The sequence below is a fragment of the Acomys russatus genome, chromosome 16, assembly GCF_903995435.1.
Source record: "Acomys russatus chromosome 16, mAcoRus1.1, whole genome shotgun sequence".
NCBI lineage: Eukaryota > Metazoa > Chordata > Mammalia > Rodentia > Muridae > Acomys > Acomys russatus.
In genome coordinates, this window is record NC_067152.1 from 5,216,504 (window position 1) to 5,232,028 (window position 15,525).

The 15,525-nt window shown below is 45.7% G+C and overlaps 1 protein-coding gene across 1 annotated transcript in view; it reads right to left on the minus strand.

Moving 5' to 3' along the window:
- The window catches only part of Supt6h (SPT6 homolog, histone chaperone and transcription elongation factor), a 39,982-nt gene that overhangs the window by 20,656 nt on the left and 3,801 nt on the right, over nt 1–15,525 (minus strand). Inside the window, exons 2-11 of the mRNA XM_051158052.1 lie at nt 5,663–5,801; nt 4,811–4,960; nt 4,640–4,716; nt 4,162–4,351; nt 3,942–4,026; nt 3,062–3,335; nt 1,682–1,783; nt 1,146–1,262; nt 944–1,033; nt 612–754 (exon numbers count right to left, since the gene is read on the minus strand). Coding sequence (XP_051014009.1) covers nt 612–754; nt 944–1,033; nt 1,146–1,262; nt 1,682–1,783; nt 3,062–3,335; nt 3,942–4,026; nt 4,162–4,351; nt 4,640–4,716; nt 4,811–4,960; nt 5,663–5,771 — 1,337 coding nt within the window. The 5' untranslated portion in view covers nt 5,772–5,801. The remainder of the gene's footprint in view (nt 1–611; nt 755–943; nt 1,034–1,145; nt 1,263–1,681; nt 1,784–3,061; nt 3,336–3,941; nt 4,027–4,161; nt 4,352–4,639; nt 4,717–4,810; nt 4,961–5,662; nt 5,802–15,525) is intronic.

Here is a 15,525-nt window from a genome sequence, read left to right on the forward strand (position 1 = left end):
GTCACAATAAACAAACAGGTAAATAGCAAAGCTTAAAAAAAAAAAAAAGATTTATTTATTTATGTATATGAGTGCTCTATCGGCATGTACATCTGCAGGCTAGAAGGAACCAGATCTCATTACAGATGGTTGCGAACCACCATGTGGTAGCTGGGAATTGAACTCATGACCTCTGGAAGGGCAGACAGTGCTCTTAACCTCTGAGCCATCTCTCCAGCCCAGGAAAGTTATTACTTATTATCTTTTTTTTTGAGACAGGGTTTCTCTGTGTAGCCTTGGCCATCCTCACTTTGTAGACCAGCGATCCGCCTGCCTCTGCCTCCCGAGTGCTGGGATTAAAGGCGTGTGCTACCACGCCCAGTTTTCTTTTGTTTTTTGATTTTCCAAGACAGGGTTTTTCTATGTGGCCTTGGCTGTCCTGGACTTGCTTTGCCTCTGCTGCCCTGAATACTGGGATTAAAAGTGTGCGCCACCACACCCAGCTCAGAAAGTTCAGCGTTGATGTACTGACCATTTGGATTCTAAGGGCTGGGGCCCCATGCTACAAATTCGGCAAAGCAACAGCGCTCCTGAGAACCTGCCTTTAGCCTGAGGCTCGCTACACATCCTACCTCTCCATATCAGTGGTATCCAAAGCCCGGATGCCATCAGCGAGTGGCTTGTCAGGGTCAGCAGAGATCTGCTCGTACTGATAAGCCTGCATCTTCTCAAACAGCCTCGTTAGGTTCTCCTTTCGGATTCTCAGCTGTGTCCACTAAAGCAGAGGAAGAGAGGAGTGAGGACTGGGGTTCAGTCCTGGAGACCCAAGTCTGCCGTTCCCCTTAGCAGAAGCCCTAGTTGGGGGAGGAGGGGTTGGCAGTTCTGGAAGTCACAGCTGTAGCACCCTGATGCAGGCTTTTCTGCGCCCAGTTCTCAGCGCCCTGTGGCCTTCTGTCCGCGTTACCTTCTCATCCCACTGCCACACCCTCCACAGGTCATTGATGTGCAACTCAGGCTCCACGTACTCCTTTCGGTAGAAGGCGATAAAAGGCACCTAAAGTAGCAAGGATACTGCTGTCATCCAGAAGAAAGGCCTGCAGGCTGTCCCCTCTGCTACAGGACAGCCATTTCCTAACTAATAGCTCCACTAGAGCTCAAGGAGCTACCTCAAAATGCTGATTTCGCATGAAGCCCAGGGCCTCTTTGACCTTCTGAATTGTGCTGGGCCCTTTCCGACTGAAGCTACTGGATGGCTGCCCACGGTCTAGGTAATCACAGCTGTCCTACAATAAGAGCAAAAACAAAACAAAAAGAGTAACTCGTGTTACCTGCTGTCGTACCACACAAGAGCGTCACAACAGCACATTTTTCTTACATATACAATACTCTTTCCTAGGCATACAGAAGATTCAAGCAGGGAATGAGTAGCTTTTCATTTCCATCAACTGGCTTCTGGTCCATGTCAGAACTTTTTAAACACTTATCTTATGTGTACAAATGCTTTGCCTGCATGTGTACATGTGTACTATGTGAGTGCCTGGTGCCCACACAAGTCAGAGTAGGAGCCACAGAACTACAGTGATAGGCAGTTGTGAACGTGCTGTGGATCGTGGAAGCCAAGCCCAGGTTCTGTGCAAGGATGACGAGAGCTCCTAACTGCCTAGCCAGCTTTCCAGCCTCTCAAGCCCAAACATCTAACTACCTGGAGGGAGATGGTTGGTGTTGCAAAGGCATTTCTGTAGATCCAGTCAGCCTCTTCTTCTAGCTCATCATCTTCAGCAGCCTTGACTGGGATGGAGCGGAGCTGTAGCAGGGAAGAGAGTGAGAAGCCTTTATCCTATCTCCTGCTTAGAAAAGAACAGTCCTCTTCTGGACAGGGGTGTGGGCCTCACCTGCACATTTCTAGTGTCCTCTGACACGAAACGAACACGTTTCAGGTCGGCTAAGGACGCCCTTTTAGGGCTATGGGTATAGCTCAGTTTGTAGAGTGACTGCCTAGCATGCACACAACCTCAGCACCACAGAACCTGGCGTGGCGGTGTATGCCTGTGACCCCAGCACTCAAGACAAGATCGAGGCCAGAACAGCAGAAAAAAAAAAACAATGTATTTCCCCTGAAACATGGTTTCTCTGTGTAGCCTTGGCTGTCCTAGACTCACTTTGTAGACCAGGCTGGCCTTGAACTCACAGCAATCCACTTGCTTCTGCCTCCTCCCGAGTGATGGGATTAAAGGCACGTGCCACCACGCCTGGCCTGAGCAGCAGAAATTTAAGGTCATCCTTGGCTACTTACTGAGCTTGAGGCCACTCTGGGCTACATGAGAGCCTGTCTCAAAAACAAATGAAACAAAAAAATAATAATAATAGTAGTAATAATAGTAGTAGTAGTAGTAATAATAATAATAATAATAATAATAATAACAACAACAACACCCAAAATAGAATGCCATTAATCCTGGCGACCCAGGAAGCAGGGAAGGAGGGAGAAGCACAAGCTTAAGCCCTGCTTGGGCTACAGTCAGCTGAAGGTCAGTCTAAGTTAGTGAGACTCTGCTTCAAAATACAAAGTAAAAAAAGGACCAAGGCACCACTCAACAGTAGTACTCTTTTTTTTAAAAAAAGATTTATTTATTATGTATACAGTGTTCTGCCTGCACACCAGAAGAGGGCATCAGATCTCATTATAGATGGTTATGAGCCACCATGTGGTTGCTGGGAATTGAACTCAGGATCTTTGGAGGAGCAGCCAGGGCTCTCAACCTGGGAGCCATCTCTCCAGCCCCCAACAGTAGCACTCTTACCCATATGTGTATGAGGCTCAAAGCTTCATTCTCAGGACTGCTAGAATAAATAAGTAGGCTAAGCTGGTCATAATCCCTGCACTGGAGGAGGCAGAGGCAGGCAAATCTCTGTGAGTTTGAGGCTAGCCTGGTGTACAGAACAAGTCCAGGACAGGCAAGGACACACAGAGAGACCCTGTCTTGAAAAACAAACAAACAAACAAACAAACAAACAAAGCCCCTGGACCTGGGTCACATGAGTTTCCGAGCCCATGATAGGGACTGCTCACGGTGTCTCCTACCTGGAACCTCTCAGGCAAGTCAGTGGCACGGATCTCGTTGTCCTGGTCTGTGAGGTGGCTGCTTTCCAGTTCACTCGGCTCATACATCTCAAAGATGCTCCTGCGGCTCACACGCTTCTTGGCCGTCTTCTTGGGGCGCGCCCGCGCCTCGCCTTCCGCCTCGTCATCCTCGTACTCGTAGTCTTCCTCCAGCTCCTCATCGTAGTCATTGTACTTCTCAAACTCATCGTAGTCAAAGTCCACCCCGAAGATCTCCTGGGCCTCCTGCAGGGCTCTGCGTGAGGGGAAGAGGGGGTGCGCTCAGGCCTAAGAGGAGAAATGCAGGCCCTGCCCACAGACTCTGCATGCCCCAGGGGAATAAGGAAGCAAAGAGAAAAAGCCAGTTGCAAAGTCACATTCAGTACAGAATAAATAGGCGCCTGGAGGTTTCAAGACAAACTATTAGCAGAAAACAAAAGGCCTATCTTTAATTATTTAAAAAAAGGGGAAAAAAAAAGCCTATTTTTTGAGACCTGCCACAGATAGAAACCAAACATCACAGGCATGGGTCCTTTATTCTGCTTGGTGAACCATCTACTGCCAAGACACTACAGTATCCCCTTAGAACAAAACCTGTCGACGCAGGGTGGTAGGCCATGCACAGGGCAGAGGAGGGGTGCTAGACTCATGCCCCTGTGGAGACTATACCAATCTTCTGAGGACTGGCGTGTGTGAGAGAGACTGGAGGAGTTGGAAATCACTGCCTAGCAGAGGTGATTTGAGGCACAGGACAAAGTAAATGAGAGTGGGGGATATTCTAATTGGCAGAAGTCCCTAGACTCCTTCCTGACCACATGCCCACTCAATGTCGTCACACCACATGGTAACAGGCTGCACTTACGCATCTGTATATCCGGGAAGCTTTTTCCGCCATTTGGGTTTTTTCAGAGGCTGTCCATCATCATCCACAATGAAATCGTCAACATCTGGGTAGAGAAGGAACAGGTTAGTACTCAGTCAGCAGATAAGCCTGGTTCTGCCCAGGGGGAAGATTAGGGAGGCTCCTAGGAAAGACCAACAGCCATGCAGTGTTGGCTTCCCTGCCCAGCATCTGCCCGTACCTGACTCTTCATCATCTTCCTCCTCCTCCTCTGGTGGAGCGATGGGGGCCTCTACAGCCTCCTGTCCTTCTTCCCCTTCTTCATCTTGGAAGATTTCCACTGCAATGGCTTCCTTTTCATGTTCTTCTTTGCCATATTCTTCATCATCATCTTCATCATCAGACATTTTTTTAACACGTCGGTATTTTTGCTAGTGTTGAGAAAAATGTGCCTTTTAGGGTGGGGTTTGTGTGTCTGGTGTAAGGATGTCTACTATCTAGGCTCATTTCTGTATTCACACCACAGTTACATTTCTCAAGTGAGATGGGCAAGAACACAGAGTGATGTTTATTCAGCCCCAAGGCCCATCCTACAAACTGACAAATCTTTTTCTAATAGACTTCAGATCTGGGCTTCACAGCATTATGTGACTGGGCATCTTTCTCTTTTCCCTGGTGAGCCCATACTACTCAGGAAAAAGGATAAGGAAAGAACTTACTCCTCGTTTGACTTTAACCCCCAAATTCTCCTCAATGAGGTCAAAATCATCATCTTCCAGGCGGTCATCAAAAGAGGCTAAAGAGAACAAAGTGCACCCACGGTGAGAGGCGGCTCTTCTCCGCTGCAACCTCTACCCCAGGCGCAGCCGACACAGGGGCGTGCTACTCACGGCGCTTCCTCTTCTTGTGGCCAACGTCGTCTTCTGAGTCGGCAGAGTCACTGCCCTCATCGTCTTCCCCTTCCTCTTCGTCGTTGATGAAGCCTTTCAGGTTGCCTCGCTCGTCCTGGTCATCCAGGTTCTCCTCCTCCTCCTCCTCATCTGAAAACACGTGTGTTTGAGGCATGGAGAGTGGGAACAGGGGGTGGCGCAGACTACCCACTTAACGTCAGCTGTCCACCTGCCCTGAGCCCAGTGACCAGGTGCCATGTTAAGTCTCTGCCCTGTGTAACGGGTGCAGTGTAGGACCTGGAGCAGCAACCCCTGCAAAGGGCACCATCTGCCTTTAGGAAAAACGATCTTCCCAATGACGTTGCCTCCTCAAATCACTGCTAGAAGCTTTACAGCTACCGGTAGCCTATTTTCCTCACACTACAAACTACATTCCTTCTTTCAGCCCTTTGCTGAAAGCTATACCTCCCTTTGCCCATTTAAAGGTATTTCACAATTCTACTCTATTGATGATCCTAAAGGCCGGACAATGGGGCACATAAACATTTATAGGGGAAGGGGAGGAGCATTACCTAGAGACTATCTATCAGCTCACTGTCCCACAGACTAATGTAACCTCACACTAGCATAAACAACAGCTGCATCGTACGCTGTCGTCCTAATCTTCTAAGCACTGTGCCCGGGACACAGCAGAGCGGTGCACTATGCATTTCTAAGAAGGACTGAACGTTCTCGAGCTGGTACCTCATGTGTGAGAACTTCTGCGCTCAGCCTGAGCCTTTCATCAGCAAGACTCCAACTATCCAAAGCTTAGGAACAGTGGGGAGAAGCTTGAGGCTGGGGCCTCCTCACCGTCATCCTCCTCCTCCACAAACTTCTTGGTGCCTCTAGGTACCACCTCGCCTTCATTATTGTATTCTTCCTCGGACTCTTCAGCCTCACTTTCCACAAAATCAGACATTGCTGCTGCTTCTCACAGCCTCCTTGAAGACTACAAAAGGAAAGGAAGTGGGGGAGGGGCACAAAAATAAGACACAAGAGCCAGGTGCAGTGATGCACACCTTAATCCCAGCACTCGGAAGGCAGGGGCAGGGAGACCTTTATGAGGTCCAAGGCCAGCCCTGTCTAAAGAGTAAGTTCTAGGACAGCCAGGGCTACATAGTAAGAGACTGTCTATCTTACAACAAACAGACAAACAAAGACACATGGTTTAATTTTATTTATTTTGATTTTTTTCAAGACAGGGTCTCTCTGTGTAGCCTCAGCTGTCCTGAACTTGCTTTGTAGACAAGGCTGTCCTCGAACTCACAGAGATCCACCTGCCTTTGCCTCCCTGCATGCTGGGATTACAGGTGTGCGCCACTGTGCTTGGCTAAGACGCATGATTTTAAAGAGAGCTCTTAAACCTCCCCACAGAAACCTTGTAGCTATCTGCCACAGCTCTGCTCACACCACCATTTCTGCTCAGTAAGAATCAGGAGGCTCAGCGTGGGAGCGACGCTCAATGTAGGGGCCACCCAGCATGCAAGAGGCCAAGACCTGATTCCCAGAACCAGAAAGCCTTCAGGTGGCTCCACAGCTCCCATTTCCCATGCTTCCCGCGGTTCCCTCTCGAGTGTATTTTAAGAAATGGCAACAATACAACACTTGCATCATTTTTCTCTTTCCCACTGTTTTTACTGAGAAAGGGCTTCATCTGCAATCCAAGTTGACCTAGAATTCACAGCAATCTTCCCGCTTCTGCCTGCCCAGTGCTGGGATTATTGGAACTAACCACTACATCTGTTTTTATTCTCTCTCTCTCTCTCTCTCTCTCTCTCTCTCTCTCTCTCTCTCTCTCTCTCTCTCTATATATATATATATATATATATATATATATATATATATATATATATATATATATATATATAAAATTTATTTATTTTTGCATTGGTGTTTTGCCTACATGTCTGTAAGAGGGTGTGGGATCCTATGGAATGGGAGCTACAGACAGTTGTGAGCTGACATGTGGTTGCTGGAAATTGAACTCAAGACCTCTGGAAGAGCAGCCAGTGCTCTCAACCGCTGAGCACCTCTCCAGCCCCTGCTGTTTTTCTTAACATATATGTATTACTTCACAATTTCCAGGGAGAATTGGGCAGATGAAGAAAGCAACTAACGTAGAGATCGTTATAGTCTATGATGACAGAGTGAAGAAGAAGTTTGGGAAGCAGTAACTGCCAAGTCTTCACAGAAGGTGCTTTTATACATACTCCATCAGACTCAAAAGAGAAATGCCTGTCTCTGAGAATCTGAGGCCAGTCTGGTCTATGTATTGAGTTCCAGGTCAGCCAGGGATACACATAAGACCTTGTCCCAAAAAAGGGAAGGGTGGGGAGACTAGAGGAATGGCTCGGTGGTTAAGAGCACTAGCTGTTCTTCCAGAGGACTTAGGTTTGATTCCCAGCACCTACATGGTTTCTCACAACCATCTGTGACTCCAGTTCCAAGGCATCCAATATCCTCTTCTGGCCTCTTTAGGCACCAGGCACATATGTAGTACAGACATACACGTAAGCAAAACATCCATACATACAAAATTGTTTTGTTTTGTTTGTTTGTTTGACTTTTTAAAAAATTAATTTATTCATATTACATCTCAATTGTGATCCCATCTCTTGTTTCCTCCCATTCCTCCCTCCCTCCCATTTTCCCCTTACTCCCCTCCCCTATGTCTGTGACTGAAGGGGACCTCCTCCCCCTCTATATGATAATAAGGTGTCAAGTCTCTTGTTGGTAGCCTGTTATCCTTCCCCTGACTGCCACCGGGCCTCCCCATCAAGAGGATGTGGTCAAATATGGGGCATCAGAGCTTGTGTGAAAATCAGTTCCCGCTCTCCACTCAATTGTGGAGAATGTGCTGTCCATTGGCCAGATCTGGGTAGGGGTTCAATGTTTACTGCACGTATTGTCCTTGGCTGGTGCCATAGTTTGAGAAGGACCCCTGGTGGTTTTTGATTTTTTGAGACAGGGTTTCTCTGTGTAGCCTTGGCTGTCCTGGACTTGCTTTGTAGAGCAGGCTGGCCTCGAACTCACATTGATCCACCTGCCTCTGCCTCACAAGTGCTGGGATTAAAGGCATTGGGTTTTTGTTTTGTTTTGTTTTTAAGAAAGAAAAAAATCCCTTTTAATAGATTAAACAACACTCTATGAAGTTATGCCTACTTGTATTGAATGCTGGTTTGGAGAATTTGGCTGAAAAAGAGCCTCTTCAGAAACATCAGGGCCACGATGAAGCCATTTGTATCATTTACCTTCTAGTTTCATTTCTGTTGCTATGATAAAACATTAACCAAAAGCAATCTAGAGGAGGAGTTTATTCACCTTATGATTCTAGGTCACAGTCCACCCCTGAAGGAAGTAAAGGCAAGAACTTGAAGAGAGGCTTGCTTGCTATTCCACACAGTATCGCCTGTGATCCAGGTACTCACTTCACCGGCAAGATACAGTAGAAACCACGGAGAATGCTGCTTTCTAGCTGGCTTGCTCACATTTAGCTTTCTTACATGGTCCAGGACCACTTGCCTAGCGATGGTACTGCCATAGTGGACTGAGCCCTCCTACATTAATTAACAATCAAGACAACCCCACAGGCCAATCTGATATAGGCAATTCTCCAACTTACTCCTCTCAGATGCCTCTAAGTTGTGTCTAATTGACAGTTAAAACTAAGCAGGGCTTCTGCCTTGCAAAAAATCTTTCTAAATCTTCCATGTCCTACAGAAAAAAATGCAAAGATTGATGAACTTTGATCAAATTCTAGCCAGGTGGTGGTGGTGGCACGTGTCTTTAATCCCAGGCAAGATAGATCTCTGTGGGTTTGTGGCCAGCTTGGTCTACAAAGCAAGTCCAGGACAGCCAGGGCTACACAGAGAAACCCTGTCTTAATAAATAAATAAATAGAAAGAAAGAAAAGAAAAGAAAAGAAAAGAAAAAAAGCTAAGTTCTTGAGAATTCAAAGATAGCCCGAGCTACCTGAGGTCCTCTGGAAAGCAAGCAAGCAAGCCAACAAACAACAACAAAAATGCAAACAAACACCCACTAAAACTACATACACCAAACAATCAAGTAATAACCCCAAGATCCTACCTCAGAACCTGGAAGCAAAACCCCTCAGCTATCCTGTACTCTCTATGCATCTCTTTCTCACACTCCAGGTTAAAAGTTTCTTAAAGACAGACAACACATACCCACCTAAAGTGCTAATAAAAACTATGACAACAAATGACCATACAAGAGACATTTTAAGGTCCTTTGTGGTTCTGTCTCAGAAAAGCTATATCCTTTTTAGGTAGGTGTTCTGCACAAATTAGAGCTGCTTAGTATCTGCTACATAAATGCAGTGGCAGTAGTTCTCCTGAAAGTCACCTGAACTGGTATCAACTCATACCATATCTAATTAAGACAAACTGAGTTAAAAATATCAACAATCAGGGGTTGGAGAGATGGCTCAGTGGTTAAGAGCACCATCTGCTCTTCCAGAGGTCCTGAGTTCAATTCCCAGCAACCATATGGTGACTCACAACCACCTATAATGAGATCTGGTGCCCTCTTCTGGTGTGCAGGTATACATGCAGGCAGAACATTGTATAATAAACAAACAAATAAATAAATCTTTTTTTAAAAATCAACAACTGTGGGGTGTGGTGGTGCATGCCTTTAATCCCAGCACTCAGGAGGCGGAGGACGGTGGATCTGTGGGCTTGAGGCCAACCTGGTCTACAAAGTGAGTTCCAGGACTATTACACAGACAAATCTGGACTCCAAAACCCAAAAGAGAAAATGAAATTAAACCACCCAACCAAACAAAAACCATCAAGAGCATGGACCAGCTGGCTGGGGATGTACTGCAAGTGGTGAGTAGTTAGCATGCAGGAGCCTTCCCTTCTATCCTCAGCAGGGCAGAAACTGAGCGTTGCGGCTTAAGCCTGTAGCTTAGAGCTGCAGAGGTAGAGGGAGATCAGACATTCAAGGTCATCCTCCAATGCATAGTGAGTTTGAGGTTAGTCATCTCAAAACAAAACAAAAGAATAAAAGATAACCCAAGTGGAAGTCTGGCGTTCAGAGGAGAAAGAAATCAAAGGCTGAGATTTCATTGTTTTTTATAAACTCTTTTAGGTGCCTGCCATGCAAGCCATGTAAAAGCTGTTGTCAAGGAGTTGACTTGTCAAGTCATGGGAGTGATGTGAAAACAAATCATTCTAATTATTAAGCTTTCTTTCTTTTCTTTTTCTTTTTCTTTCTTTCTTTCTTTTCTTTTTTTTTTCTGAGACAGGGTTTCTCTGGTAACCTTGGCTGTCCTGAACTCACTTTGTAGACTGGGCTGGCCTCAAACTCACAGTGATCACCCTGCCTCTGCCTCTCGAGTGCTTGGTTTCTAATTACTAAGCTTTCTTTCTTTTGAGACAGGGTTTCTCTGCGTGACAGCTCTGGCTGTCCTAGAACTCGCTGTGTAGACCAGGCTGGCCTTGAACTCACAAAGATCTACCTGCCTCTGCCTCCCAAGTGCTGAGATTAAAGGCGTAGGCCACCACTGGCCAGCTCTAATTACTAAGCTTTCTATCTTGATTTTTTTCATAAAAATATTATGTTCAAAGGTAATGTATTTACTACTTCAAAATGAACTATAATTTAAAGAAATACTTAGAGCAGTCACCAGAAGAGAAATGTAAAACAATCAACCAAACAACAATATATGCAAAACCCAGGCAAAGCAATATAGGTCTCCCCCAGTATGTAAGTAAACATACACACACACACACACACACACACACATACACACACACACTTATGTATATATGTATACATACACATACATGTATATATTAGTTTGTGTGCACGCACACACATATGTGCTATGTTCTATGTGTGTGTGGGGGGGGGGGCATTGGCTCTCTTCCACCTTTACATGGGTTTCAGGCATCAGCTCAGGTTGCCAGGCTTGTGCAGCAAGTGCCTAAGGCCACTGAACCATCTCCCTGGTCCCACCTTGGTACTTTAACTAAAAACACAGTTTACACTCACCTATCAAATGTGAAACACTTGTGGGGCGTGGTGGCGCACACCTTTAATCCCAGCAGTTGGGAGGCAGGGGCAAGTGGATCATTGTGAGTTAAGAGGTCAACCTGGTCTACAAAGTGAGTTCCAGGACGGCCAGAGCTATTACACAGAGAAAATCTGTCTACAAAAGGCAAACCAGCAACAACAACAAAAAACGTCAGATACTTAGCCAACAGCCTGTTAATCCCTACTTGTCCTATAAGCTATAAAACATTAAAATATCTTTCTATTCATTTAGAACAGATGGAAGTAAAATAAAAAAGGGAGGAGACACACTCAGAGGTAGTCTCTTGTTCAAAGTGATTCTGGTCTGATTTCAACATCACCTTGGTCAGACTGTATCAATAACTCCCAAAGTGTGGTCCAGGGATCACATCTTCTGTGTTGTAGTATTTTCCACATCCTATCATATGACATGTGACAGCACAACAGACTTATTGCAGAAAAAGTTATGAGAATCCAGCTGTATTCTGTAGGTAGACATCACATTGTCAAAAACAAAGATTTTATTTTTAGTGTGTGGATAGTCTATGTACATATGCACCACGTGCATACAGTGCCTGAGGAAGTGAGAAGAGGGCATCAGATGCCTTGGAACTGAAATTAGGGGTGCCTACGAGCCACCATGTGGGTGCTGGGAATTGAACCAGAGTCTTTTGCAAAACCAAAAAGTGTTCTTAACCACTGAGCCATCTCTCCAGCTCCTTGAATAATTTCTTGTTTTTGTTTTTTGAGACAGGATTTGTCTGTGTAGCCCTGGCTGTCCTAGAACCTGTTCTGTAGACCAGGCTGGCCTCTGAACTCACAGAAATATGCCTGCCTCTGCCTCCTGAGTGCTGGGATTCAAGGCGCATGCCACCACTGCCTGACACCCTTCAATGATTTTTTAAAATGTATGTCTGTGTGAGGGTGTCAGATCCATTGGAACTACAGTTACAAAACAATTGTGAGCTGCCATGTGGGTGCTGGGAATTGAACCTGCGTCCTTTGGAAGAGCAGCCAGTGCTCCTAACTGATGAACCATTCTCCAGCTTCCCTTGAATAATCTGTAAGATTATGGAATTGGGCCAGGTGAAGTGGCGCATGCCTTTAATCCCAGCACTCAGGAGGCAGAGGCAGGTGGATCACTGTGAGTTCAAGGCCAGCCTGGTCTACAAAGTGACTCTAAGACAGCCAAGGCTAACAAAGAGAGAAATTCTATCTCGAAAAACCAAAACAAAACATCATGAATTGGTCCTGAAAAGCCTGATGATTACTGTAAAGATTCTGCAGAACTGTGACAGGGAAGTCTTTGGATTAGGCAGATGTCCTCCTCTTTTTCTTTCCCAAGATCTGTATCCTTAAGGCCATTTAGCTTGAATAATGCCAAGTAAGTGTCTTTAAAATTCTGCCCAGTCTCAAAAACAAAACAAAAAATACAAACCAACCAACCAACCAAACAAAAAAACCTGCCACCGCGGGGTGTGGTGGCCCACACGTTTAATCCCAGCGCTCTGGAGGCAGAGGCAGGTGGATCGCTGTGAGTTCAAGGCCAGCCTGGTCTACAAAGCGAGTTCAGGACAACCAAGTCTACACAGAGAGACCTTGTCTCAAAAAACAAAACAAAACAAAACAAAAACAAAAAATTCTGCCATCTAAATCTGAAGCTCTGGGCTGGATGTGGTGGCTCATGTCTTTCATTCCAGGACTTAGAAGGTAGAGGCAGGGGCATTTCTGTGAATTGGGGGCCAGCCTGGTTTATATAGAGTTCTAGACCAGGGCTACACAGTGAGACCACATCTCAAAAAACCAAAGCAAAAACCAAAAACTCATCTGGACAGAAGGCCAAAGAGAGCTAGGACCCCCTCCCTATACTTGGTGTTTTTGAGGCAGGGTCTTACTCTGGGCTGTGTAACCTGAAACTTAACTCTGTAGGACTCATAGCAATTTTCCAACCTTGGCCTCCTGAGTGCTGTGATTTAAAAAGTGAGCCATCATGCCTGCTAATTTTAATATTACTCCTCCCAAGCCTTGAACTGAGACATTAAAAATAGATTTGGATACAAGTCTTCACACACAGTTAGCTTTAATTAGGTTATCATACCGTGAATTTAGTCTTTTAAGTGGTCAACATCTTCAAATTAAATGCTAGCTCTTATAGATTAGATGTCCCCAGTAAGAGCGAAATAGACAATTTACCTGAGAAAACAACAGCTTTTTCTTTTGTAGGGGGGAGGGGACTCAAGGAGGCAGCTGGTGTTCCCGGTTGCACGCAGCTTGGGAAGACAGCTGTATCCCTTCCCTCCAGCTCCCAGCCTAGGTTAGAGACAGAGCACACACTGTGCTATTGCGTGGACTGTTTCCAAACTAGCTCAATGCTAAAACTTCCAGTTAAAAGAGGTGTGCCAGAAGCCATCATGACTTTCCACTTTCCTTAGCTGGATGGGGATAGTGCTGCATCACACTGCAGGCTGAGGATGCCAAGCAGCAGCGACTCCAGAGTACAGAAAACATCACTTGTGTATATTATTATAGGTGGTATAGAGAGGATGAGTTGACCATAGTTACAAAACTACATGTAGTACCACAGTCTTCCCATTAACGATCGTAAGTTTAATCTGCATCTGGAACAGGCCTCGCAGTGTTCATAGAGCAGCAGAGGGAGGTTTCTCCAGGCAGAAGAACTGCCTGATGTGGCTCAAAGGGAGGGCGGTGGTTCCCATGACACTCTCTGGAAGGGACTAGAAGACGACCAGGTTGCCGCTGGGGAGGACTCAGCACACCCTCTTTTCAACAATAACTTGTAGGAGGCGATTAGGAGGCAACCAAGCTAAAGAGAGATCTAGCCCATTAACTCCATTTGTTTTGATGCTTTGAGGAACATTTAGATTTTGTTTGGTTTAGGGTCACTCTCTGTTCTGGGTATTGGTAGGTAAAACTGAATAAAATATGTTTCTTCCCTAGTAGAGTTCACACTTTTCATAAACTATGTTATGGTAAACCATAAATAGGGGTGAAGGTCATCTCAGTGATAGACGGAACATTTGCATATCATGTACAAGGCTCTTTGAAACAAAGGATGAGAACAGCATTCTGACAGAAGCCACGCCTATTTCAGAAAAGGTATAAGAACTGACTCCACAAAGCTATCCTTAGGCTTCTACATATAGGCATGCTCACAGCTACAAAAGAATTCACATGGGCTGGAGAGATGGCTCAGAGGTTAAGAGCACTGTCTGTTCTTCCAAAGATCTTGAGTTCAATTCGCAGCCACCACATGGTGGCTCACAACCATCTATAATGAGATCTGGTGCTGTCTTCTGGTGTGCAGGCATATATGGGGTCAGGATACTGTATAAATAATAAATAAATTCTTTAAAAAGATAAAATACAGGATATGTTGGCACACCTAAGTCTCCAGCACTTGGCGGGGTGAGGCAGAACTGGAAGTTAGAGGAAAGCATGGGCAACATACTGAGATCCTGTCACAAGCTGATGGATCTTCTAATAGAGAACCGAACCTAAAGACCTAGTCAGGGGCCAAGAATGGTGACACATGTCTTTAATCCCAGCACTCAGGAGGCAGAGGCAGGCAGATCTTTGAGTTCAAGTGTTGGCAGGATATTTTTTGTTCGTTTTCCGAGACAAAGTTTCACTGTGCAGCCTTGGCATCTCTTTGTAGAGCAGACTGGCCTGGAACTCACATCACACCCGGCCGTGCTTCAGTATATTTGATCACACTATGAACCCCAAGATTACGTTGTTTACTGGAAAAACCTGTTTCTAGTTGTGGTGTGGCTCAGCCCTAGCACACACCTTTAGTCCAAGGGCTTTTCTGTAAACAGGATTAAAGTTAACCCCAGATCAAGAAGAGGCAGAGAAAGCATCCAACTGACCTTCCTCAGTGGACGAGGTCCCAAGACAAAAGAGGCATACTCCTCCTCCACACTGGCTCAGAACCCTCTCAAACTGAATGTCCTTCCCTTCTGTTTCCTGTGCATTTCTCTAGCTGTCCTCCTGACTTCCTCTTACTGTCTATGGTTTTTTTTTCCTATGTTCACTTCACTGTCAAGTGAAGATGTAGAGGAATTTTAACTCAGAACATGGCTGCTCTGGTAAGAGATCACACCCAAAGACCTTCTAGGTCTGTGTGATCTGGCTGGAATACAGACACAACCTTAGTACACCCAAAAATGAAGGCAAAGCTGGTAGAAGGAAGCAGCAATGATTGCACGTGATGTCTAATTGAGGAGCAGACAAAGTGACAAACCAGAGAAAGGTTTGATAAAATAGGATATGCCCAACTCTCACGAGACGAGAGAGGAAAGCAGAGGAAAGAGAGAGGAAAGCAGAGCAGCGCAGAGGGAGATGGAGAGGACACACTTTTTACCAGGACAGCTGTACAGAGACAGGTTGCAGAGAGAACAGGCCAGACACAGGTGAAGACAGAATGAGCCAGAGAATGAAAAGGAGCCAGAAGATTAGAACACATTGCCAAAGTTAGTGTGAGGCCAAGCAAAGCAATTTAGAGGCTGAGAGAGAGGCCCGATTAAATCAGTCAGCTAGGAGAGGAGTCTGACCAAAACAGCTGAGTTGAACCAGCCAGCAGGAGTTCAGAAATAACTGGAAAGGCTGAG